Here is a 24,733-nt window from a genome sequence, read left to right as displayed (position 1 = left end):
GACCACAGTGTCAGACACTCCGTCCTGCAGTCGGACATACTGTGGTCGACCCGTCAAGTAATCCGTAATCCAGGAAACCAGGGGAGGGTCCACCTGCATCGCCGTCAGCTTACGTTGCAGCAGAGCAGGCCGGATGGTATTGAACGCACTGATGGCCCCTTCCTCCCCAACGGCTTGACTGGTTGGGGAGGAAGAAAAGGAGAGAGAAAGAGAGAAAAGACGGACAGATGGACAGAGAAAGACAAAGACATACACAAAGACAGAGACAGACACACTTCCAGTAACTATAATAATATGTATAGTAATGTGAATATGACTTATATGTTATGGCAGTTTTAATGTAAGCTCATAGGTCACTCTGACGGCCAGTAAGAAGACAGGAAAGACCACTTGTGACTGGCATCATTTGCTTCACAGTGTGTGGTTGGTGGACCGTGGTGTCCATCATCATTTTCTGTGAAACTAACCAATAGACACTCAAAAAATTGCTAAAGACCCACCCTCTATGGTCAGAAAGTTAGTCTGATTCTTTTACTGCATCATGACGTAGGCAGCAGATCACATGACGAGGGCGGTTGTGGCTGGAGGTTTTTATTCCAACCAAGCAAGAACACAGTTTGACACCCCTGGACAAGATGAATGGATCTGTTTTGGCAACTAGGTCAGTACACTGTTCTGTGCAGATGAAACTGTCTTTCATAGAATTGCATTTCTTATTTGTATGTGATTTTTAAACGGAATGTAACAGTGAAATCCTTTTTCTGTTTACCACCAGTAGCATTATCCTTGTCTTGTTTTCCTTGTCCTGTGCCTGCACCACAGCCATCACCACCTCACCAGCACATGGCACAGCTGAATATATGAAGCATAAAAACATGCACGTTATGTAAATATTGTAAATTGTGTATTTTTTTGGAAATAACAAATATTTGGTTTGGGAGAAAAACAGTTGTAATGCTATTTTTCTTAATATGCACACATCCCATGAAGCTAGATATGTAGTATGAAGTCCCATTTCATCTCATGGTGAAAATAGAGTGAGAGACAACACTTTTTCTCATAAAGCGATATTGACAAAATTCCGTTTAAGAAATTCATTTTACATGTATCTACTATTTTATTTATATAACGCTTCTTTTGTGAACCTAAGACTTTGGTCAACTAATTTTAAGGACCAAAACCGTTCATTCACATGATTAAAGGTATGTTTTCATAAGAGATATGAATAATTCATTTAATAAAAAGCGGAATTCAGTTTTCAGCATTTGGGCCAAATAATCTCTTTACACATTGCTCTAGGACGAATTTGGGCCTCACTGTGCATAAAGCTGAGTTTGTTCTGAACATTTCCATAAAAAACACTTGTTATATGCAAGTACCCGTAAAAGGGGAGTTTACAAAAGTATGCAAAATTGAGAAAATAGCCGTAGACCTCGGAGGGTTAATATTGAGATGTTAGTGTGTGTCTTGCCATGCCACAGAAATTTGATGAAGATTGGACAATGTATGCTCAAGGTACAGCAACTTCCTGTTTCATAACTTGCTCTACTTCCTGTGTGGCGCCAGTGAGCGCCTATCAAATATGCTTTGCCTTACTGTACATTAAATGAAGAGCACATATTGAAAATTTGATGTAAATCAGATGACGTTTGTCATAGTAGGCTGACTTCCTGTTGCCAACAGGTGGTGCTGTGACTGTGAGTTAATATTGAGTTGTTTGTTTGTTCAGGCTGGGGGTCTTATCACGTTTCAGAAACTCGGTGAAGAGTGGACAATGTATAATAAAGTTACAGCAACTTCCTGTTTCATAACGTGACGCCAATATTTGCCGCAGGGCCCAGGCAGACGCTCCAGAAAAGCAAAACGATATGAGGTAACTTTGATCACTAAGGCCTTTAGACTGTACAGGCTGATTTTTGAAAGTGATGGGATTTAATCTCTAGGAGGAGTTCGTTAAAATATGACACCATCAAAAAGCCACATAATTCCTGTCGCCAATAGGGGGCGCTATTTCTATGAATGGATAGTGAGACGGGGTTCTGTTCAGGACCAGACTTTCATCAGCCATCAGACGTTTGGTAAAGATTGGACAATGTATGCTCCAGTTACAGCAAATTTCTGTTTTATAACAATTTCAGTTAAATGAAATGGACTGGTGATTTGTCTAGGAAGACGTTTCACCTCTCATCCAAGAGGCTTCGGAAATCCAGGTATTTAACCTTTCACATGGCCAATGATGTCACTGGAACCCTTGGTGCTTCAAGTGCCAATGACCTTCATTGGAGTGACAGTCGTTATTGGGAAGTAGGTTTCGACTTCGTTGGGGCTCTATTGGGTCTTAACAACAGTCGTTGGAGTCAAAGGAGGACATTTGTGAACAGTTGTTCTTTGAGGTTAGATTGTTGAATCTATTGGGAAAGAATGAAAGGGCAGCATTGCAAATTGGAGATAAGTGGCGTCTTAGACATCTTCCTCTGTTTAGCGAACGTTTCTCTACTTTTGCATAGATGGCTTCTATTACTCCTCTTTCAAACCATCTGCCATTTCTATCCAGGATGTGGACACTGTTGTCCTCAAAGGAGTGGGCTTTCTCCACTCATTTGCCCACCAGTGATGCCAGGATAGCCACTCATTTCATTGGGATTCATTTTTAAGTCGCTTTGTTCACAATGTCTATGGAGTTTTCAATGTGGTGTGGGGTGTTGCCCACGAATGGCTAACCTGGCACCACTGGTGGGCAAATGAGTAGAGAATGCCCGGGAGTGGGCTCACCTACTGTTGGAAGGTCTGCAGAACTCTATCCAAGGTGACATGGTTAAAGTCTCCCAACATGATGATGAGGGCCCTGGAGTGTTGAGTCTGGAGTCTGGAGATAGTGGTGTGTATCACTGTGCAGGCAAATGTCGGGTTTGCAGAGGGAGGGATGTACAGAACAACAGTGATGATATGGGGACTTCTCTAGGCAGATGGTATGCATATTTGGACTCCAAAAAATCCATAAAGGAGAGGCACCTCCCAGGCCCATCGTCAGCAGCATAAACTCAGTCACTTAAAACATTGCCAAGTATATATATATATATACCACTGGTGGACAACAGCCAACAACACATCCAAAACTCCATAGACTTTGTGAACAAAGTCTGAGACTTAAAAATGGATCCAGATGAAACCATGGTATGTGACTTCCTGGTTCACCTACATTCCAACCATGGAGGCTCTGGCCACAGTGAGAGAGGAGCTCACACAGGAAAACTCCTTACACAACCGAACAAATCTCAAACCAGATGACATTTGCCAACTTCTGGATTTGCGCCTGAACACCACATATTTCCAGTTTAATGGCACTTTTCACAGACAAAAACACGGCTGTGACATGGGTTTACCAGTGTCAACTATTGTGGCAAATCTATACACGGAGGAGGTAGAGGACAAGGCTTTGAATTCAAAGGAATAACACAGGGCCATTTGTCCAGATATGTGGACGACAAATGAGTTAAGATCAAATCAAGAGAGGTGCAAATTTTTACCGAACATATAAACTTAGTGGACAGAAACATCAAGTTCACCAGAGAAAAAGTCAAGGACAACAGTTTGCCTTTCTTAGACTCTGACGTCCATATATAATGACAGGAGCCTCCACATTGGGGTATACAGAAAACCCACTCACACAGATCAATATATACTGTTTGACTCACACCACTCCCTGGAACACAAGCTTGAAGTTATCAGAACCCTGCAACAAAGAGCTGATAACGTACCCACCAGCTCACAGGCCCAAGGGGAAGAACGCAAGCACCTGAGAGGCGCCCTCACAACTTGTGGTTACCCCAAATGAACCTTTGTGAAAACGGAAGCTTCCAAAGTGGTTGAAAAAGAAAAAGAAAATAAGAGAAACAACATAGTTATCCCGTATGTGGCTGGGGTATGTAGGTGCAACCAACACACCAAAGATGATTTCTGGATTAACGTAAACTTTCAGTTTGATTATGAGAAGGATCATCAGCCAGGTTAACCAACCAGTTAACAACCCAACTGAGCAGAACAAGGAGCGATCTGATTCCTCTTTTGTCTAAGATCAAACAACAAGGACAAGAACCTTTTCTTCAACCACTTTCTTCACAAGGATCAGACAGTGGACTTTATGAACGGCTATGCACAGAACTGTGACTTTCTTACCACTGATGTTTAATGATGATTATGTGTGACTGCGTTGATTCAGTTAAGTTGAGGATGTTTGTTAGCAATGTTCCACACAGTTATTGCACGCACTAACACTCTGTTACCTATAACTGTTTTTGAAAGGACTACACAAACATAACCTGAATTTGACCCTTTTTAGATCTCTCCAGCTGTTGCTTTTGTGTGATTGAAACATTCACAACTTTTCTGTAGGGGTTCAAGCCCACAACCCTCCCCCTTCTCTCCTCTTCGTCTCATTCACACACACACACACACACACACACACACACACACACACACACACACACACACACACACACACACACACACACACACACACACACGCTATAACACAAACCTGAATGAACTGTGAGGAGGTGGTCTGAGGAGGACATTGATGGGCTCACTTAGTGCATCACGGATTACATAATTTTCTACGTGGACTGCAATGTCCCAGCTCGGACTGTAACCTGCTATGCCAACAATAAACCTTGGACACGGACACCTCAACAGTGTCCTTCACGCCTGACCTGGTGAGAGGACAGCTGACGAGACTCCACTCTGGGAAAGCTGCAGGCCCTGATGGCATATTTCCCAGGGTGCTTAAAGCCTATGCCCCCCAGCTGTGTGGAGTACTGAATCAAGTCTTCAGCCTGAGCCTGCACCTACAGAAAGTCCCTGAGCTGTGGAAGACATCCTGCCTCTTGCCTGTGCCAAAGACGTTGCGTCCCTGTGGACCTCAGGACTACAGACTGGTGGCCCTGACTTCCTATATCATGAAGACCATGGAGGGACTGGTCCTGGAGCAGCTTAGGCCTATGGTCAGGCCCTTTACTGATCCGCTACAGTTCGCTTACCAGCCCCACCTGGGTGTTGAGGACTGCATCACCTACCTGCTGAACAGAGTCTACAGTCATCTGGACAAGCTTGCGAGCACTGTGAGAGTCATGTTCTTAGATTTCTCCAGTGCATTCAACACCATCCGTCCGGCTCTACTGGATGAGAAGATGGCTGTGATGCAGGTGGAGGCCCCCATCGTGTCCTGGATTGTGGATTAAATGATGGGCAGACCACAGTATGTACGCCTACAGAACTGTGTGTCTGACAGGGTGGTCAGCAACACACAGGGGACTGTCCCCTCTCCCTTTCTCTTCACCCTCTTCACCTCAGACTTCAACTATTGCTACTATAGTACTACTATTGAGTCCTGCCACCTTCAGTTTTCTGATGACTCAGCAAAAGTTGGCTGCATTGGAAAGGGGGATTAAAGTGAGTACAGGATTATTGTGGGAAACTTTGTTGCTTGGAGTGAGCTGAATCATCTGCAGCACAACGTGACTAAAATAAAGGCTAGACTAGGCCCAAAGCCTGGCTGCCTTTGTCTCTGAGGGCATGGTCACAAACAAAGGCCTGCCATGCCTTCTCCCCCACAAATCACACCCAGGTGTGATTCTCCAAGGGAACCCCAAACTGTTCATTGGCTGATCTGACCTCTGGCGATGACATCACCATCACAGCTATAAAGCTGTAGCACACTTCCTACACTTCCTCTTTCTCCCGGATCCCTCTCTCCCGGATCTCTCTCAGACTCTTCTCTTGATCTCAACTCGACGCGAATCCAGGAGACCAGCTGCCAGCTGTCCCCTCGGTCCTGGACCTGGCCTAAGGCGTAGGATCACCAGCAAAGGTTAACCAACCGGTAATCCTCAACTGAGCACAACAAAGAACGATCTGAGTTTCCTCTTTTGCCTAAGAGCAACAACCAACACAAGAACCTTTCTTCAACCAGCTTCCTTTCTTCAACCAGCCACTGGCATCAAGCAACGCAAAACATCTCCCATCTCAGGGACTGGTAACTAATCACCAACTGGGCATTACTACATGTTATATGACTTTATGAACGGCTAAATAGAATTGTAACTTTGTCATAACCTGGGGTCCGTTTCACAAAGCAGGTTAAAAAAACTCTGAGTTTAACCCTGAACTCTGAGTTGATCTACTCTGAGATAGGAAACTCTGAGTTTTTGGTTCCAGAACAGCAGATTTGCGTTAGGTTGATCAACTCAGAGTAGTTTGACCTGGAGTTAAGCGCGTGCACCACAAGTAAAAAAAGACAGCATCAATGGAGCCCTGATTCGACGAGTCACCAGGGCAACGGGGAAGTGGAGGGCTACGCTACAACTGGAATTGGAAATATTAATGCGCTCATACGGGAGTTTGAGCATGTTTACAACGCTGCAGCAGCAAAAGAGAGGGAGACGGTGCAGGAGAACATTGCGGCTCGGGTCAGTGCGTAAGTTTAAATGTAGTCCTGTTGCAATCACAATAATATCACAGGGGGAACTGCTTGAGTGGTAGCCTATTAATTTATTTAATTTAAGTGCAACCCCGCGGGGGAGAAGCGCACTTGGCAGCAGCTTAAGATGAAACATAAAAACATTGTTCAAACAGGTAAAACATCGGCACAATCTCATGGTGACGCCTCATTTTGAGCATGTTTTACATTGTAAAGTAAATATTACCGTAAGTGGCTGTTTTATATGTTGCAAAAAAAACTCCCATTTGCAAAAAAAACGCAGCGCAACACACAATATCTGCTGTGATATAAGAGCATTACTGGTTGTTAATGTTGGAAATGTAAGGAGGGATGAGATGGACTGTGACATGAAACGGTGTTTCCCTGCCGTGAAATGGACCCCCTTGCATTATAGGTGATATTCTGGATCAGAAGGCTGTTGTTTCCACCTATAGGAGTAGTTTATATACCGGTAACCCAACTAAAAGCACACACTTTTGAACCTATGAATTGCAAGAAAAGCTGGGATTTTATTTAGGAAACGCTGAGTCAAATACATTCAACTTGCTCAAAAGATCCATTTCATTCATTTTGAAAAACATACGGCCTCAGAACAGATGATACGATCACAAAATCGATCATCGACCTTTGGCCTAGGGTGCTCTGGTACCACGTACATTTATGAGCATCCTTATGTTCGAACATGGTGTTAGTTTTAGACAATCCGTGACTAGCATAGAAGTCTTATAACTAACGACCACTCGGATTTTGATCAGGGAGGCCGTTCCTCCCAATCACACTTCTCCAGGTGTCTCCATCATTGCCCACGTGGGCGTTGAAGTCTCCCAGCAAAACTATGGAGTCCCCTACTGGAGCCCCATGCAGGACTCCATTCAAGGTCTCCAAGAAGGCTGAATACTCTGAACTGCTGTTCGGTGCATATGCACAAACAACAGTCAGAGTTTTCCCCCCTACCACCCGCAGGCGTAAGGAGGCGACCCTCTCGTCCACCGCGGACGAGAGGGTCACTCCAAAACCGCGGCGCTCAGCCGGGGTTTTGTGAGTATCCCCACACCCGCCTGGCACCTCACACCCTGGGCAACTCCAGAGAAGAATAGTGTCCAACCCCTATCCAGGAGTACGGTTCCAGAACCGAGACTGTGTGTGGAGGTAAACCCCACCAGATCTAACTGGTAGCACTCCACCTCCCGCAAGCTATGGCTCCTTCCCTGACAGAGAGGTGACATTCCACGTCCCCAGAGCCAGCCTCTGCTGCCTGTGTCTGGTCCGTCGAGGCCCCTCACCTTCACTGCCACCCGTTTAGCAGCGCACCCGACCCAAGTGGTTCCTCCTGCGAGTGTTGGGCCCACAGGATGGAGAGGAGGGAGATGCCACGTCACTTTTTCGGGCTGTGCCCGGCCGGGCTCCGTGGCAAACCCGTCCACCAGGCGCCTGGCAGCAAGTGCCTGGTGGTTGGCTTCCTCCGGGCAGGGTCTCTCTTCCTCTTCCTCTTCCTCGTTTGTCCATTGAGTCTTTGTGAACCATTCTTAGTCTGGCCCCTTGCCTGAGACCACTCTGCCATGGGAGACCCTACCAGGAGCACTAGGCTCCAGACAACACAGCCCTCAGGTTCACAGGGACACACAAAACTCTCCACCACTATAAGGTAATGGTTGTCCAATCTTGACCAAATTTCTGATGGTTGATGAACAAACTGGTCCTAGAGATTTCACCTGATCATCTTCAAAACCGGCCTGTACAACCAGACCTTTGTGATCAAAGGTATCTCATCTCGTAACCTAGTCAGAGTGCCCCATATTGGCTACAGGAAATATGTGGCTTTTTGATGGTGTCATACTTAAATGAACTCCTCCAAGAAATTAAACCTGAGCGGCTTCAAAATCTACCCATTCCATCTAAAGACCTTGGTGATCAAAGTTACATCATATTGTAACCTAGTAATGGAGGGTGTGGCAGTGGTGTGGCCGTGAACATTGGTGTCTTATCAGAACACATTAAGTAGATATAACTTGAGCAATAGTTGTCCAATCTGCCCCAAATATCTCTTGCATCACAAGAGCCCCACTCTGAACAAACCTAGATGACAACATTGACTCACAGTGAGAACGTCCCCTACTGGCACGCCTCAAATTAAAGCCCCTCCTCCAGGATAGACATTTTATGAAAATCGGTTGGCATGTATAACAAAAAAGCCTCTTGTAGCGAAATCCCAAAGCATAGTCGGCCATTTTGGATTTTATGGCCATTTTTTTTTCATTTGTGTCATACTTTAACAAACTTGTCTTAGAAATTAAACCTGATCAACTCCAAAACTGGCCTCTACCATCTCAAGACCTGTGTGATCAAAGTTACCTCATATTGTTTCATTTTTCTGGAGCCTAGGCATGGTGGCAAATATTGGTTTCACATTATAAAAAAGGAAGTTGCTGTAAATTGAGCATATGTGGTCCAATCTTCACTAAATTTGTGATGGTTGAGTTCTGCTCTGAACAGAACCACCTGTCCATATTCATTCGTGGTGAGAGCGCCCCCTATTGGTGACAGGGAATATGTGGCTTTTTGATGGTGTCATACTTTAACGACCTACTCGTAAAGTTAGAATCACATTACCTTCAAAACGAGCCTGTACCGTGTAAAGACTTTGGTGATCAAAGTTACCTTATATCTTTTCGCTTTTACTGGAGCATCTGGACATTTTCAGGCAACAAATATTGGCGTCACGTTATGAAACAGTTGTTGTTGGGAATTTAGCATACATTGTCCAATCTTCACCATATTTCTGAGGCATGAAAAGACCAACAGCCTGAACACACCAGCATCTCAATATTAACTCACAGCCACAGCGCACCATAGCGAGGCAAAGCAAGTTTTATGGGTGCTGTCTAGCGCCACACAGTGGACACAGGAAGTGGGACAGGTTATGAAACAGGAAGTTGCTGTTACTTTAGCATACATGGTCAAATCTTCACTAAATTTCTGTGGCATGGCAAGAACCCAGGACTGAAGAAACTAACATTTCAATACAGACACACAGCCACAGCCCCACCTGTTGGCAACAGGAAGTCTGCCTAATATGACAAACTTCATCCAAATTACATCAAATTTTCAATGTGTGTTCTTTGTTTGATAAACAGCAATGCAAAGCATCTTTGGTAGGTGTACTCTAGCGCCACACAATGGATGCAGGAAGAGGGGCAAACATTTCCATAGATTGCCTGCAGCGCCATGCCCTTCGTGCAGTATATGACAGTCGCTGAGACACCTGGCTGCATTAGCAGTAGTCTGGCCGGTTCCCCCCAGGTGCACCGGGTGAGAGGACCCGTTCACTGCTTGCAGCTTTAATTAGGGCCCTTAAGTCGGTTGGCGAAGGCCCTATTACATTTTTTTTTTGTTGTTTTCCTCAATGAATTGCCTTTTTGGAAGCGTTGTCATACTCAAAAACTCACCAAACTTCACAGATCATTCAGGGGTGGTGAAAAGTTACATATTTCCGTGTTTTCTAAATTGGGCATGTCAAATTGACTCACTGGTGCCCATAGAATTCAGCCCCAACTCCCAGTCTGATGTAAATCAATGAAAACCGGTGAACTTATAGAACCCACCCAGACCTAAAAAAAAATAAAAAAAGCCTCTTGGAGGTACATCCTAAACTCACGCAAAAGTAGGCCATTTTGAATTTTATGGCCATTTTTTAACTTTTGCAAAAGTCATACTTACAAACGCCTCCTAGAGATTTAACACATTCTGCCTAAAAAATAGATCAGAACCATCAAAACAGGTCTGATCAAACTAAACTGAAAACTTTGAGTTTTCACTGTGCCATGAAACAGGAAGTTCTTGTCAATTCACCATATATTGTCAGATCACTCTCAAATTTGTCATGATTCATAAATGTCTCGCCCTGAGCCCAACGACATCTTCACCGCACCGTGTGGGCATGACGTGGCGCCAAAGTCAGCCCTACCACCAAACAAGAGGAAGTTGTTGAAACCTGACCATACATTGTTCAATTTGTACCAAATTTATCATACATGACAAGAGTCAAGGCCTAAAAACACCTACATTTCAGTATTGACAATGATAGCGCCCCCTATTGACAAAGAATTACAACCCCTCCCTCAGGATTGACAGGCAGACATATATAACTCATCGAGTCATACAAAAAAGCCTCTTGTAGAGTTATGCTAAAGTCAACAGGAAGTCGGCAATTTTAAATTTTATGGCCAATTTTGCACATTTGCACGTGTCGTACTTTAACAAACTCCTCCTAGGGATTTAACACGATTGACTTCAAAATCAGCCAGTATCATCTAAAGACATGTCTGATCAAGTGATACTCAGCACTTTTTTAAAACTTGTTGCTCCGTGTCACCGTAGCTTTGCATCAAAGTTAGGCCTTTTGCCATAGTTAAGAAATAGGAAGTAGCTGTAATTTCAGCATACATTGTCCATCTGCACCAAATTTCTCAAGCATGACAAGAGTCATGGCCTGAACACACCTCATCTCAATATTGACTCACAGTCATAGCGCCCCCTTCTGTAGACAGGAAATTATGTGTTTTTACATGTTTTTATACTTTGACAAACTCCTAGAGATTTAACACTATCAACTCCAAAAATCGATCAGTACCATCTAAAGACATGTCTGATCAAATGATACTGAAAACTTAGATTTTTAACTGCACCGTGTGGACGTGACATGGCGCCAAAATCAGTGCTATCGCCAAACAAGGCGAAGTTCTTGAAACCTGCCCATACATTGTCCAGTTTTTACCAAATTTTACCAATGTGTCCAATTCTGAACACACCTTCATCTCAATATTGACTCATAGTGATAGTGCCCCCTATTGGCAAGCCTTAAATTACAGCCCCTGTGAAGTAGGCATATAGAACTCTAGAACTTGAGACATACAAACTAGCCTCTTGGAGCCATATACTAAAGTCAAAAGGAAGTCGGCCATTTTGAATTTTTCGCACTTTTGTACGTGTCGTACTTTAATGAACCCCTCCTAAGGATTTAACATGATCAACTTCAAAATAAGCCATTATCATCGAAACCTGTCTGAAAAAACGATACTCAGGTAATACGGTACATTTTCTAATTTTTGCTCATTGTCACCGTTGTATGGCACCCAAGTTGAGCTTTTAACCTTCAAACAGGAAGTCACTGTAACTTGAGCATACATTGACGAATCTGCACCAAATGTCTCAAGAATGACAAGAGTCATGTCCTGACCAAACGTACATGTCAATATTGACTCACAGTGATAGCACCCCCTGTAGAATGATTAACATCCTCCGAAAGACATTACATTTTCATTGTGAGTTTGGCCCTTCATGTACGGAAACATAAGGCATGTTTTATGCATGTTGCGTAATGGCATAGTGGCCATCTTCTCGCCATGAAACAGGATTTCGCGCTAACTTCAACATACATTGTCCAAACTCAACAGTCACAGCACCACCTACTGGTGGAATGAAGGTAGTCAGCCTGATATGACAGATTTGATCTCAATTACATCATTACAATCACATTAATTTTCATTGTGCGTTCTACACTTGATGCACAGTGAAACAAAGCATGTTTTGTATGCACTTTCTAGCGCCACAAAGGGGACACAGGTAGCGCTGCAAGAGCTGCAATCGATAGTCCGCCTACGCACAGCATCCCACGGTCAAGTAAAGTAAAGTAAAGGCACAGCCGTGCACACCAGCGTCCTAATTTTGCGTGTAGCCGTGGCGGGGTGACGTTTTTCCATGAAACAGGAAGTAGCTGTAACTTTAGCATATATTGCCCAATCTGCTCCAAACTTCTGATGGTTGATGAGAGTCTGGCCCTCAACAGATCCATATCTCAACATTCACTCATGATCAGAGTGCCCCCTATTGGCTACAGGAAATACATGGCTTTTTGATGGTGTCCTACTTGAACGAACTCCTCCAAGAGATTCAACCCGAGCGCCTTCAAAATCTGTCCGTTCTATCTAAAAACCTTAGTCAACGTTCCCTCATATTGTTTCATTTTTCTGGAGGATGTGCCCGTGGCGTGCCTATGAATTGGCAATCAGAAGACATAAAGTAGGAATAACTTGAGCAAAAGTTGTCCAGTCTTCCCCAAATATCTAATGCATGACAAGAGCCCTGAACCAACCTAGATGACAACATTGGCTCACAGTGAGAGCGCCCTCTACTGGCAAACCTTAAATTACAGCCCCTCCTCCAGGATGGACATACTTTTTATGAATATTGGTATTATATAACATATCCAGACGTACAAAAAACCCCTCTCGGAGCCAAATCCTAAGCTCAACAGGAAGTCAGCCATTTACGGTTTTATGGCCATTTTCCGTCATTTCTAGTGTCATAATTTAACGAACTCCTGGAGATTTAAGCCGATCGACTTCAAAACCAGCCAGTATCATCTAAAGATCTTTGTGATCAAAGTTAGATCATATCGTGATGAGAGTCTGGCCCTGAAGAGAACCCCATTTCCACTCATAGTCAGAGTGCCCCCTATTGGCAACAGGAAATATGTGTTTTTTTGATAGTCTCTTCTCATCTCATCTCATCTTCAACCGCTTATCCAGGGTCGGGTCGCAGGGGCAGCAGCTTTAGCAGGGGACCCCAAACTTCCCTTTCCCGGGCCACATTAACACATTCATAGATTGCCTGCAGACCCACGGACTGGGGTATACTGAGGTGTTCCCAGGCCAGTGTGGAGATATAATCTCTCCACCTAGTCCTGGGTCTTCCCCGAGGCCTCCTCCCAGCTGGACGCGCCTAGAACACCTCTCTAGGAAGGCACCCAGGGGGCATCCTTGCTAGATGCCCGAACCACCTCAACTCCGAGTTCCTCACGGATGGCTGAACTTCTCCCCCTATCTCTAAGGGAGACTCCAGCCACCCTCCTGAGAAAACCCATTTCGGCCACTTGTACTGGCGACCTCACTCTTCCGGTCATGACTGAGCTTTCATGACCATAGGTGAGGGTAGGAACGAAGATATTCGTTTTTTTGATGGTGTCATACTTTAATAACTCCTTTAATAAATCCTCCTAGAGATTAAATCTCATCAACTTCAAAATCGGCCTGTACCTTTGGAAGACCTTAGTAATCAAAGTCACCTCATATCGTTTTGTTTTTCTGGAGTGTCTCGCTCTGGCCTGGCGGCAAATATTGGTGCCACGTTATGAAACAGGAAGTTGATGTAACTTTAGCATACATTGTCCAATCTTTACAAGATTTCTGAGGAATGACAATACCCTCAGCCCGAATACACTACCATCTCAAAATCAACTCACACCCACAGCGCCACAAGAACACAGAGAGTCAGTCTACTATGACAAACTTCATCCGATTTACATCAAATTTTTAATGTGTGTTCTTCATTTGATATACAGCAAGGCTAAGCATGTTTGGTAGGTACTCTCTAGTGCCACACACTGGATGCAGCTAATGGGGCAAACGTTTCCATAGATTGCCTGCAGACCCAAGGACTTCGTGCCATGTTTGATGTTAGCTGAGACATGCGACCGCATCGGCTGGAGACCGGCCAATGGGACCCATCAGCTGTGGGTCAGAAAATCGGGAGGTTGCTGCAGTTATTAATGTTATTGATGTTTCTTATGTCTGTATAATTCCCTTTGATGTTCCTGTTTAAATTGTAAAACAGGCTTAATGTTGGGAAAGAACATGACAGATGTGAGTTGAACCACACTCTCTCTCCAAGCATGGAGCAAAGGATTTGATTAATTTAACACCAGTGACTATATATATTTTCCTCCACAGTGTATTTGGTTTAATTCACCATGAGGATGACTGTGGTGCACAAAATGAAAGTCCAAGAGGTTAGTTCAATAAGTAACTTTGGGTAAGCATAATACCTGGGTTAGGGTTAAATTCACTGAGATCATTGCAGTTAAAATGTACCCCTCCCTCCCTCTCCTTTTTTTTTCCTGGCACAGATTACAAAGTTTCCAGTAAGCTACGTGTTGCACACACATTCTGGTCTGAGGCCCAATCTACCTGCCAGACAGGTATGTTGACCTAGTAGGAGGAGAGTAAAATTGCTCTCACCTCCCTAAGGAGTGTCAGAGAGCAGTCTGACGAAAACTCAAGTCTTACCATTCATTATGAAACATGGAAATTTGTAAAGGCTGATGGTGGGGGCCACAGCGTGGTACTTAAGAATAAAATGCAGCGGCCTGCAGTGATATGTTGAGAGGGATTACAACTTTAGAGAAGAGCAACCCAACACTGCAAACATGTGACAAGCGATCTGACTTTTTGTCACTTCATTTTGAGGCAGTGTGAGGGACAGTAAATCACAAGAAAGTTTAAAAAAATACTATAAGAGTGAAACATTAAACAAAAGCACTGCCTTGGTTTGTGCTACAGCTGATTTTTTTCCTGTAACAGATCTATTTTTGTTATCTCTTTCTCCAAGAAATGAGGATACCTTTAGGTGGGGATGGAAATGTCAAGATCATAACAACGATATGACTGAAAACTATGAACTAAACTAAACAGGCATGCATTGTCACTCATAACATAACGCACTACATTTTCCACGGTCAAACACTTGGTAAACCACAGCTGTGCATACTGACTGCCCTGGTGTCAGTCGAGAAGAGATCCATATCCATAGCTTCACATTATAAATACAATTTTTCCAAGTACTTTCTTTTAAAGTTCCAGGGTCCTTTATGTTCTTCAGTGTTTTCATATCCATCTCCTTTATGTTATGTTTTGTCTGTCACAGTTAACAATACAATTTTCTGAAAGCTGAATTAATTTCTGCTTGTCCATAGACAACCGCACCAGTGTTGTCACAATAATGTGATATCAATTAACGATTTTACAGTTGCTTTAACCTCATGGCTAGCATGTTGCCTGCTTTATCGCTGCTTTCGAAGTACTTATGGTGGAGTCTGAACAGCGCAAATGCAGCCTCTTCATGTATAATCAGTGTTACAACCCAGCTCATGAGGGAAAAGGGAAGCAATATGAAACCAGCTGTTTATGGTATATGTAAATCACTTATTAACAATAAGGGATAAAGTTGTTTAAAAAAAAGACATACCGGATTACAACAGAAGGAGAGGGCCTATGGGTGCTGCTAAAGCAATGAAACAAATATAAAAGCAAACAAAAGATCACCTAATTAATTAAATCTCTTAAAACAAAACACAACGTGAGCAGCATCCCTAGCCCTAGTGTCTCTAAACATTAAGTAGCTATGGGCACAGCGAAATCAGTGTCAAATCTAACCTGGCCCAATCTCTGAAGTAGTATCCAACACAGGTAATGCACAACAGAGAACCCAACAGAGCACGAGGTGGCTGATCAAGTGGAATTACAGCGCCCAATCGCTACACAGAGAAGTACATTTATAGGGTGAGTAGTGCTGCTGAAGTGGTTGGAGCCGCTGCTTGATTGGGTGATACTACTGCTGACCGCCGCACCAATCAGGATCCGTAGGAACCAGGAAGTGGGAGGGTCTGGAACCGACGAACAAATCCCCAACAGAAGGCCACACATCCTCCTTTGCATACTCACACAAACACTTAAATACATGTGAGGAATAACAACAGTCGTAACAATTGGCTAGAGTTCTGCCTTACAGATCGTCTATATTATAGATTATAGAATATTTGGTTCCTGCATCTGTTGAATTTCTGGTGTTTTAAACTTTGAAATCAAATGCTTTTCCTTCATGATCATTCCCTGCCTTTTGGCTGTTTTAAATGTTTTCCATACTTTTTGGGTTGAGGTCACCGAACTAAGATTAATATTTATAAATTAATTAGGTTTTTATTTTATTAAGGATAGGAAAGAATGAAAAGTCTAGACTTGCCTTTGCTGAGGAGCATGCTGTGTGGACAGAGGAGAACTGGTTCAGAGTGCACTGTGATGAGACTACCTTCAATTTATTTGGGTCTGATGGGAAACATTATGTACGGCGTAGGACTGGGAAAGACTGAACTTAAGTGTGTAAAGAAATACTGTTACTTATCTATCAGATAATTAAATTATAGTCAATAAATAGTCAGGAAAAAAAGTGCCCGGTTTTCCTGCTCATGACATGATACTGCTGCGCCTGTGTAGAGCCACAAGTGTTTATTTCTACAGGTCTCATGGCTTCTGTGGAGCTTTTTCACTATATCAGAGGACAACTGCACGGTTGCAATTTCTAATACATACTCTTTAAACGTCAGAGGAGGGAAAAATGCTCAAACTTTCTGCGCTATAAATCCTATATTTCACGTGAAAGGTCATCACCATGATGATGATGATGAATGCAGGAATGCCTTTCCAACAGGCATGTGAAAACAGCAGGCAGTTTACTAGAGACAGCCCAAAGGCAAAAGCAATTAATGACAAATTTGTGGAATTTATAGCTCTTGATGACCAGACTTTTTCTGTTGTAGAAGACCAGGGTTTTTGACAGCCAATGGCCAGTTTAGAGCACTGGTACACTCAGAAGTGTCCCTGGCTGCCCTGTATGATGAGGTCACCAGACACATTCACAGTCTGATCAATTCTGAAGTAAGCGACCAAAGTTTTACCACGGACAATGGACCTCAGACATCAGTTCAGTGAGTATGTTAAGTTTTCATGGCTCTGTGTTAAGATGATGACTTCAACATGAAACGGACATTACTGCATGCACAGGAGTGCTCTGGGTCCCATACAGCAGCAGTACGTGAAGCTGTTGAGACTTTACTCAAGCAGTGGACAATTAAAAAGGAGAGGGTCCAAGTTTTACATCCAGCTGATACAGTGCTTGTAATATGTTCAAGACTACTGAGGACTGTGGGGTTACAAGCTTCAGCTGTAAGGACCACGCTTACTGTACTGAGCCAAAGAAATGTATTGTAGCTTTGTTTAGATTGGGAGGAAGATGATAGGCCATTTTAAACAGTCCCATCATGCCACCCTCCATTTGGAAGATTTACTGTCTTCACCTGACAAGCGGATGCCTCGCTAGTTACTGAGTCAGTGGTCTCTGCCGACGCATCACTAGTTCTTGATTCCGTGGTCCCTGCCAACACCTCCCCAGTTCTTGAGTCAGTGGTCCCCGCCTGATCAATTTTATAGTAAAAGGTTTTGTTTGTTCCTCATGCCTGTTGGATTGAAAAACATCTGTTTGTTTCTTTGAGGTCTCCAATCTGTTGCATTCTTCATCTGGGTCCTCCTCTCAGCTTCCACCTGTCACTGCTGCCACCCCACCCACCTGCTTTTTATCTCCATCCAAAGCGGAGAAACTACAGCACTGCTGTATGGTAAGTTAACAATGTAACTGATTTAGACTAGATTGCAAGGGGAAAGTGATAACTTTCCCCATTTTTTAAATCTTGTTTAAAAAGTAGGTATACTAGAGAGCTAATAGGGGTTAACATCCTTAGATCCAGGCTGCTGCAGACCTGTAAAGCACCCAGCACGGAGAGGACCTACAGCCCCTGCCTGTGTATAGCACCACTGCACAACTTCCTGATGATGGCTTAGAGGCAAGATCACTCATGTCAGTTACTGGACATAAATGTGAATTGTCCCTGCAATTGTACTGGTGCCCAAATTACAAGAACTGAAGATGCTAGAGCAACATCCTTGCTTCTGGCAAGACGCAATTACAAACAAACACCCTTTACCCTTACGAACTTTCAGCACTGGTGAAGACCCAGAGGGAGTACCGCGAATGTAGCTTATTTTGATTCAATGAAACTTGGTTCCCGGTTACTGTTTTGTACGTGGAGACGGAGATTGTTCCAAAAGTCGGAAGAAGAAGGGTGGTGGACTTGTACTTTATGTGAGTGAGATTTCGAAGAAATATCTGGTGAGGTGGGAGCCTCTACTGCCTGGGATCTCACTGGTGACTTGGCTTGTGCTTATGAGTCACTTAAATCTGAATCATCACTACATAACACAAAGTGTGAAGTCAAAGTCCTCAGCTCTTCCTTTTAACGATTTCCCATTGGGAAAGAATATTTTCTTCCCATCTCCTAAAATTTTGTTGTGTCATATTTTCCGGCAATGATCTCTCTTGTGCCCCCACCAGTTGGTCATCTAACCTGCCTGAAATAACCATGTTGATAATTCATCGAACCCAGTTCTATTTTTCTTGTTTTTTGTGCAGCATTCTTGTTTCCCAAACCAAGTCCTGAGCAAGTATGATTTGAGGAGCTTGTTGTTTGGAAATTTCATTTTAATCGTATGCGTTCTATAAGTTTCTTTTTATTACCTGCATTGCTCCCACCTTCTGAGACTGAGCTTGTCCAATGTTTGGCAAACACACAGTCTCCAAAATGAGGAATGTACTTTGACAGGGTTTCGTCATCCATCATCCTGACAACATCTTGGTCCACCTGCCAGGGGGAAAAAAACAACTCATAATCAGTATTAACATTAATATGAGATTAAGACAGCTGATCTCTAACCTAAAATGGTTAGGTTACTGCCTTAAGGAAAAGTTCAATTTTTGAACTTTGCAATTTGACCTGTGTGCCAATTTCTGTGAGCCCACATGCATCCTAATATCCTCAAAAATGCGATTGGCCGAGTAGAAAAATTAAAAACAATAGATTTCCGCACACTTTCGGCCCCTGGCACTTTTGTGCTCAGGCCCTAATAATATTCATTCCAGTTACAATACAGTCCTCGCCGACTTAGTCGGTGCTCGGGCCCTATCAATCATTCCAATTACAATAGGGTCCGCGGCGACTTAGTCGGTGCTGGGGCGCTAATAATAATAATAAGAAGACGAATAATAATAAGAATAATAGAATTAGAAGATCAGCATAGAATTGTCTTTATTGTCATTGTACCAGTACAACAAAACTTACAGTACAATCCCTTAAAAGTGCAGAAATAATTTAACATTAAAAACATCCGATCCCAGCTGACACCGGGCGTGAGGCGGGGTACACCCTGGACAGGACGCCAGTCTCTGCAGGGCACATAGAGACGAACAGAGACAGACAACCATTCACATCTACGGGCAATTTTAGAGTCATCAATTAACCTAACACGTGCATGTCTTTGGACTGTGGGAGGAAACCGGAGAACCCGGAGAAAACCCACGCAGACACAGGGAGAACATGCAAACTCCACACAGAAGGGCCCCAGCCGGGATTCGAACCAGGAACCCTCTTGTTGTTAGGCGACAGTGCTGATGAGTTAGTTCAACTCAAATGGTTTGAGGAAACCGATTGCCTTAAATAATTTAAATTGGATTGCTCAAATTATTTAAGTATAAAAAACTATTAGATTGGATTACAAGTAACTTTAATAATTATTGTTACAGTAACAGAAGTGAATTCAGTTAAAAGTACATATTCCATTTAGTTAATTGAAAGTAAGTATTTTGCACTCTTAACGTTACATTTATCCAAATTTATTTAAATGTGTAATCAGAACTTGTCTGTATTACGGAAGACTAACTTGAATGCACCAGATTATTACATTCTAGTTGTGAAATCTTCTTTCTAATCATTTCATTTGAGGAAACTGATTGCCTTAAACCTTTTAAGTCACAATAACACAATATACACACACTTTTGGCACAACTTAAACCATTTATTTAGTTGAATGCTCAAGTTAAATATCGGAATCAGTACAAAGTAATTTTTTTTCATTATACCATAGCCAATATATTACCAAAGAAATGTAAGTCAAACGCAACTGGTTGGTTGTTTGTCTTGGAAGACATTTCAACTTTAATCCAAGAGGCTATAACGAAGACCTGGGCAAATGAGAACATTCCCAGGCATAAACAATATAGCTTCTTTAGTCACAAGCCAAAGTATTACTTACATACATAAGCAATGATATATTTTGCCTTTTTGAAAACTGATGTATCACCATGAACAAAATGAAATACCCTATAATATAGGACTAGGTTCACTGACCTGATTCACTTAAGAAAAAACTTATAAACAGGAAATGGAGTATCGGGGAAACTCAGAAGGATCTTCAACAAACACTGCATCCCTGTGTATTTAAAACCCAGTAAAACACTCAGACAGCAACTAGTACATCCCAAGGACAGAACACCACACACCCACAAAAGCAATCTGGTTTATGCTGACAACAATGTCCACATTCTAGACAGAGAGGGCAGATGGTTTGAAAGAGGAGTAAAAGAAGCCATCTATGCAAAAGTAGAGAAACCATTGCTAAACAGAGGAGGTCTGAGACCCCACTTATCTCCAATTTACAATGCCACCCTTTCATCCCTTCCCAGGAGATTCGACAAACCAACCTCAAAGAACAACTGTTCACAAATGGACTCATGTGACTCCAACGACTGTCGTTAAGACTCAATAGAGCACTAACAAAGTTGAAACCTACTTCCCACCAACGACTGTCACTCTAACGACGGTCGTTGGCACTTGGAGCACAAAGGGTTTCTAGTGAAATCAACGGCCTTGTGAGAGGTTAAATACCTGGATCTCCACAGCAGTTAGGGCGCACTCACATTGTCCGCCCGTACCGTGCCCTGGGCTTTAGGGTACTTATCCCCCCCTCCCTCTCCCCCCACTGGCCAGCCCGTTTGAACTCACGCAAATGCTTCTGGCCTGTCCATAGATCATCACGCCGTAACACGTCACACGCATTGATTGACGTCATCGCGATGCTTCGCTTTGTTTACAAATCTTTCCATAGACCTCTGAGTTTTTGTGCGTCTTGTCCGACTGTTTTTGAATATTTTCATCCGACCAAATCTGCACACTCCACCTCCGCATCACACCAACGTGAACCTTTCGCCACCATTGTTGTTGTTGTTAAATGTGGTGGCCCGTCTTTTTTTTTTTTCTATGTCCGAACAGGCGCACATAAAATTACGTCAGAGCCGCCGTAGGCCTCATGCTCATACACGTGCGCACGCTCATGCTCGTACATGTGCAAACACGCTTTAAAAAAGCCCACCTCTCTCAAACGGGCCGTGGACGGCCAGCTGGCCGCGGCTAGGCGCGGAACGGTTGCACTCACACTGGTCAAACGAACTAGGCTTTACCTGTAAAACCTGTTTTGGCCCCGGTACGGAAAGACAGTGTAAGTGTGCCCTTAGTTGGACTAATCCCAGCATGGTCAGTTGCGTACACAAACTGATGAAGCCTCTTGGATGAGAGGTGAAACGTCTTCCTAGACAAATAACCAAGTCCAGTTGCTTTTGACTGAAAATTGCTTTGGGGATAAAACTTGAGATGCAAGGGAACATCCATTAAGTATAAAAATAGAGTTTCTAACAGTCTATCAAATCACATCTTTGCTATCATTTGACAAAGATGTATGAATATCATTATTTTGAACCATTATAAATGCATGGAAGCCAACAACATAAACAAAGGATACACACAGTTTCTATGGATGCAATTATGAACAAAGGCCATTCAAGAAAAAAAGGAATCATTACTAGTGCTCTTGCTGATCATTCTGAATTTAGCATCATTCACATTTATAATGTCAATATTAGCGCCACAATATTTATGCAACAGAAATAATTCTGTTGACAAAGAATATCACAAATGAAAGCCTGTTTTGAATCAAAGTTGTTTTTTCTCTTATTTATAATAACAAGAACAACAAGCCGCTAACATTATCCTTGGATGTATTTGAGCACAACATGCTGTTTCGAAATATCTTTCTTTCAGCAACCCCATATTTAGAGCTTGACACTCAGACACTCACACATTGAAAGTGTGATGGGGCTCACCTGGATAGTTCAAGTTTAGAGCATATATGAGGCCAAATAAGAGGGCACAACCATGTGCAACTAATGGCAGTTCATTAAACACCTCCACACCTTCAATGATGATGCCTACATCGAATGGTGGCCGTAGAGGATACTCCTCCACTCCACAAACAATGCCATTGTTCACTGTTGAAGCTCTCTTTCGGCGTCATCCTTCTCACCAACCTGACAAATAACAAGACATTTATTGTATAAAAGGCTACTTTGTATGTATGCACACAAGCATGTCTCCCCTTTGTGTAGCAGGAAGTTATCATATAGCAGAGAACAAAAATACTTTTTCTCTCAGCTGTAGTAAACTTGTAGCGGACAGTTTCTGCCTGTGATTTGGGATATTTTCCTTTGGAAGGGTGCTCTTGTGGCACTCTGAGTGTCAGGTGAATAAAGAAAAGTAAGTACCATTTCTGTTGTACTTACATTGTGTTGCATCTCATTAAATTCCAGACTTGTATTTCTTCAGTGATAGATAAAAGATATTTGTTTCATGATTATGAGAGATGAGTGGCTTGTGTGTTTGGTAATGGATAGTCAGTTAACTCATCTGTTCATTGCTCCATGGGGAACCGATGTGCCCTTTGAGAGCACTTGTTTGCTAAACAGTAGATGGCACTTTTGAACCTTATAACTCACCTTTTTGAGTAATATTTGTTGATACTGGGTTAACCTGGATAATATTGCTGTACTTGCAAATGAGAGAATCAACTCCTTAATGAGTTTTTGTACATCTTCCAAGGTAAACGATGAGGCACTTCAGCAGACACTCTCTCCTTTTGCTTACATCAAGGCTCTAGGTAAGTGCAAACATAAACAATGCAGAATCATGCTGTTGAACTGTGCAACTTGACTGAAAATATATCAATGGCAACTTAGACTTACAGTAATTGTCCAGTTATCAAACAAATGGTTTGCGCAAACGTTGAGATGTAACCTGTACTTCTTTCAACATGTAATTTAACTCCACAATCAAATGTGAGGACAATGACACATTAACACTATTGCTTCTATTCACAATTTTACTATTTATATGATGTAAGGCAAGTTTTGCAGTATTAAGTACATACCTGATTAAGAACTTTCAGCACATCCCGGGTCTTCTCTTTGACAGCTTTGTTCTTGATGATCTCAATCAGCTTGCTGTGGTGCTTGTCCAAGGAGGCCAGGAATCGTGGTTGAAGTGGGACATTAGAAATCCTCATGAATTGAGCATTGATCTGTATAAAACAAAATATCACATACTGTATGTAAGTTATGACATTACATATTGCATTAAAATGATGTGGTATAAGCTCTTTTGTGACATTTTTGTGACTCCTTTGGCTAATTTCTTCTCCACAGGTTTCATATAATAGGGGATATTAATAACATTTAATTCACAGGCCACCTATTGCTATTGATTTAAAAAATAATTACCTCATCCATTGTAAACAATGCCAGCCATCTCTCTTTTACCTCCTCCACTCCTGATTCCTTTGCCACAAGTTAGTATTATCCAGGATTGTCAATACAGACCCCAATTTATTAGACCTTAGGCATTCTGGTATTGTACTGTACTGGATTATACTGACATATGAGAGAATGGACTTATAAACCCTTCCTCTTCTGTGGATCCTTTGATACTGGGTCTCACTGAATGAATAAAATATCGTCTGCAATTTATTTACTTTTACTCTGCACACTATTTTATTTTGGGGGAAAAAATGGCTTCAAATATGTACCGCTCATAAACTGCCTATCTGTCAATCATTTAGCACAGTGGTTCCCAACCTTTTTCTTAAGGGACCCATATTTTTACCATTGTAAACTTTGGTGACCCCCATGAAAATAAAAATAAAATAAGGAACCTCATAACTTCTTTTACATGAAATACTTCATATTTCAGTTATTTAATAACAGCATGGGACAATGAGGAGAACCTGTGTATGATTACAACATATTTCTTCATAACTTGTACTTTAAAAAAAAAAAATTTCTTTAACATATTTCAATATGTTACCTGCTTAAATTAATTTGAAAAACAGCTTCAGAACTTGTACTTTTAAAAGTACAAGTTCTTTTTTTTTCAAATTCATTCAAGCAGGTAACATATTGAAATATAATAAAGAAAATTAATTATTAAAAAATTAAAAATATACATTCTGCTCTAATTGTATCCATTGCTTCTATGAAGCCAAACTCAATATAACTTTCTTGGTAGCCCCTTTTTCTTTTTGACATTTTTCGCAGTCTCCTCTACCTGACGCTTCGCCATCTCTCCCTTAGCTCCGCCTAGAAACGACTGCTGCACGTGAGGCGTTCAAGTCACACACGCTCTGTTCCTCGTGATATAGGCCTATAACTTATTCATTTATCTAAAATTTGAAATACACGAATAAATGTTTAATGTGGCCCTTGGATTTAGTTGATTTTGTCACATATATGAATTAAATGCTTAGCCTACTCATTCATTTAACATTTTAATTACATTAAAATTATTAAACCCCTTAA

The 24,733-nt window shown here is 42.3% G+C and overlaps 1 protein-coding gene across 1 annotated transcript; it reads left to right on the top strand.

Moving 5' to 3' along the window:
• Nucleotides 1-602: 602 nt before the first annotated feature.
• LOC310965573 (uncharacterized protein) lies at nt 603-23,481 on the top strand. The gene is made up of 6 exons (XM_083939245.1): nt 603-661; nt 14,284-14,342; nt 14,460-14,531; nt 17,658-17,780; nt 22,983-23,040; nt 23,355-23,481. The coding sequence occupies exons 2-6, from the start codon at nt 14,304-14,306 to the stop codon at nt 23,420-23,422; spliced, it is 360 nt and encodes a 119-aa protein (XP_083795371.1). The 5' UTR covers nt 603-661; nt 14,284-14,303; the 3' UTR covers nt 23,423-23,481.
• The last annotated feature ends 1,252 nt before the right edge of the window (nt 23,482-24,733 follow it).

This window comes from Echiichthys vipera, assembly GCF_963691815.1.
Source record: "Echiichthys vipera genome assembly, chromosome: X".
NCBI lineage: Eukaryota > Metazoa > Chordata > Actinopteri > Perciformes > Trachinidae > Echiichthys > Echiichthys vipera.
This window is presented reverse-complemented; position numbering and strand designations above follow the sequence as displayed.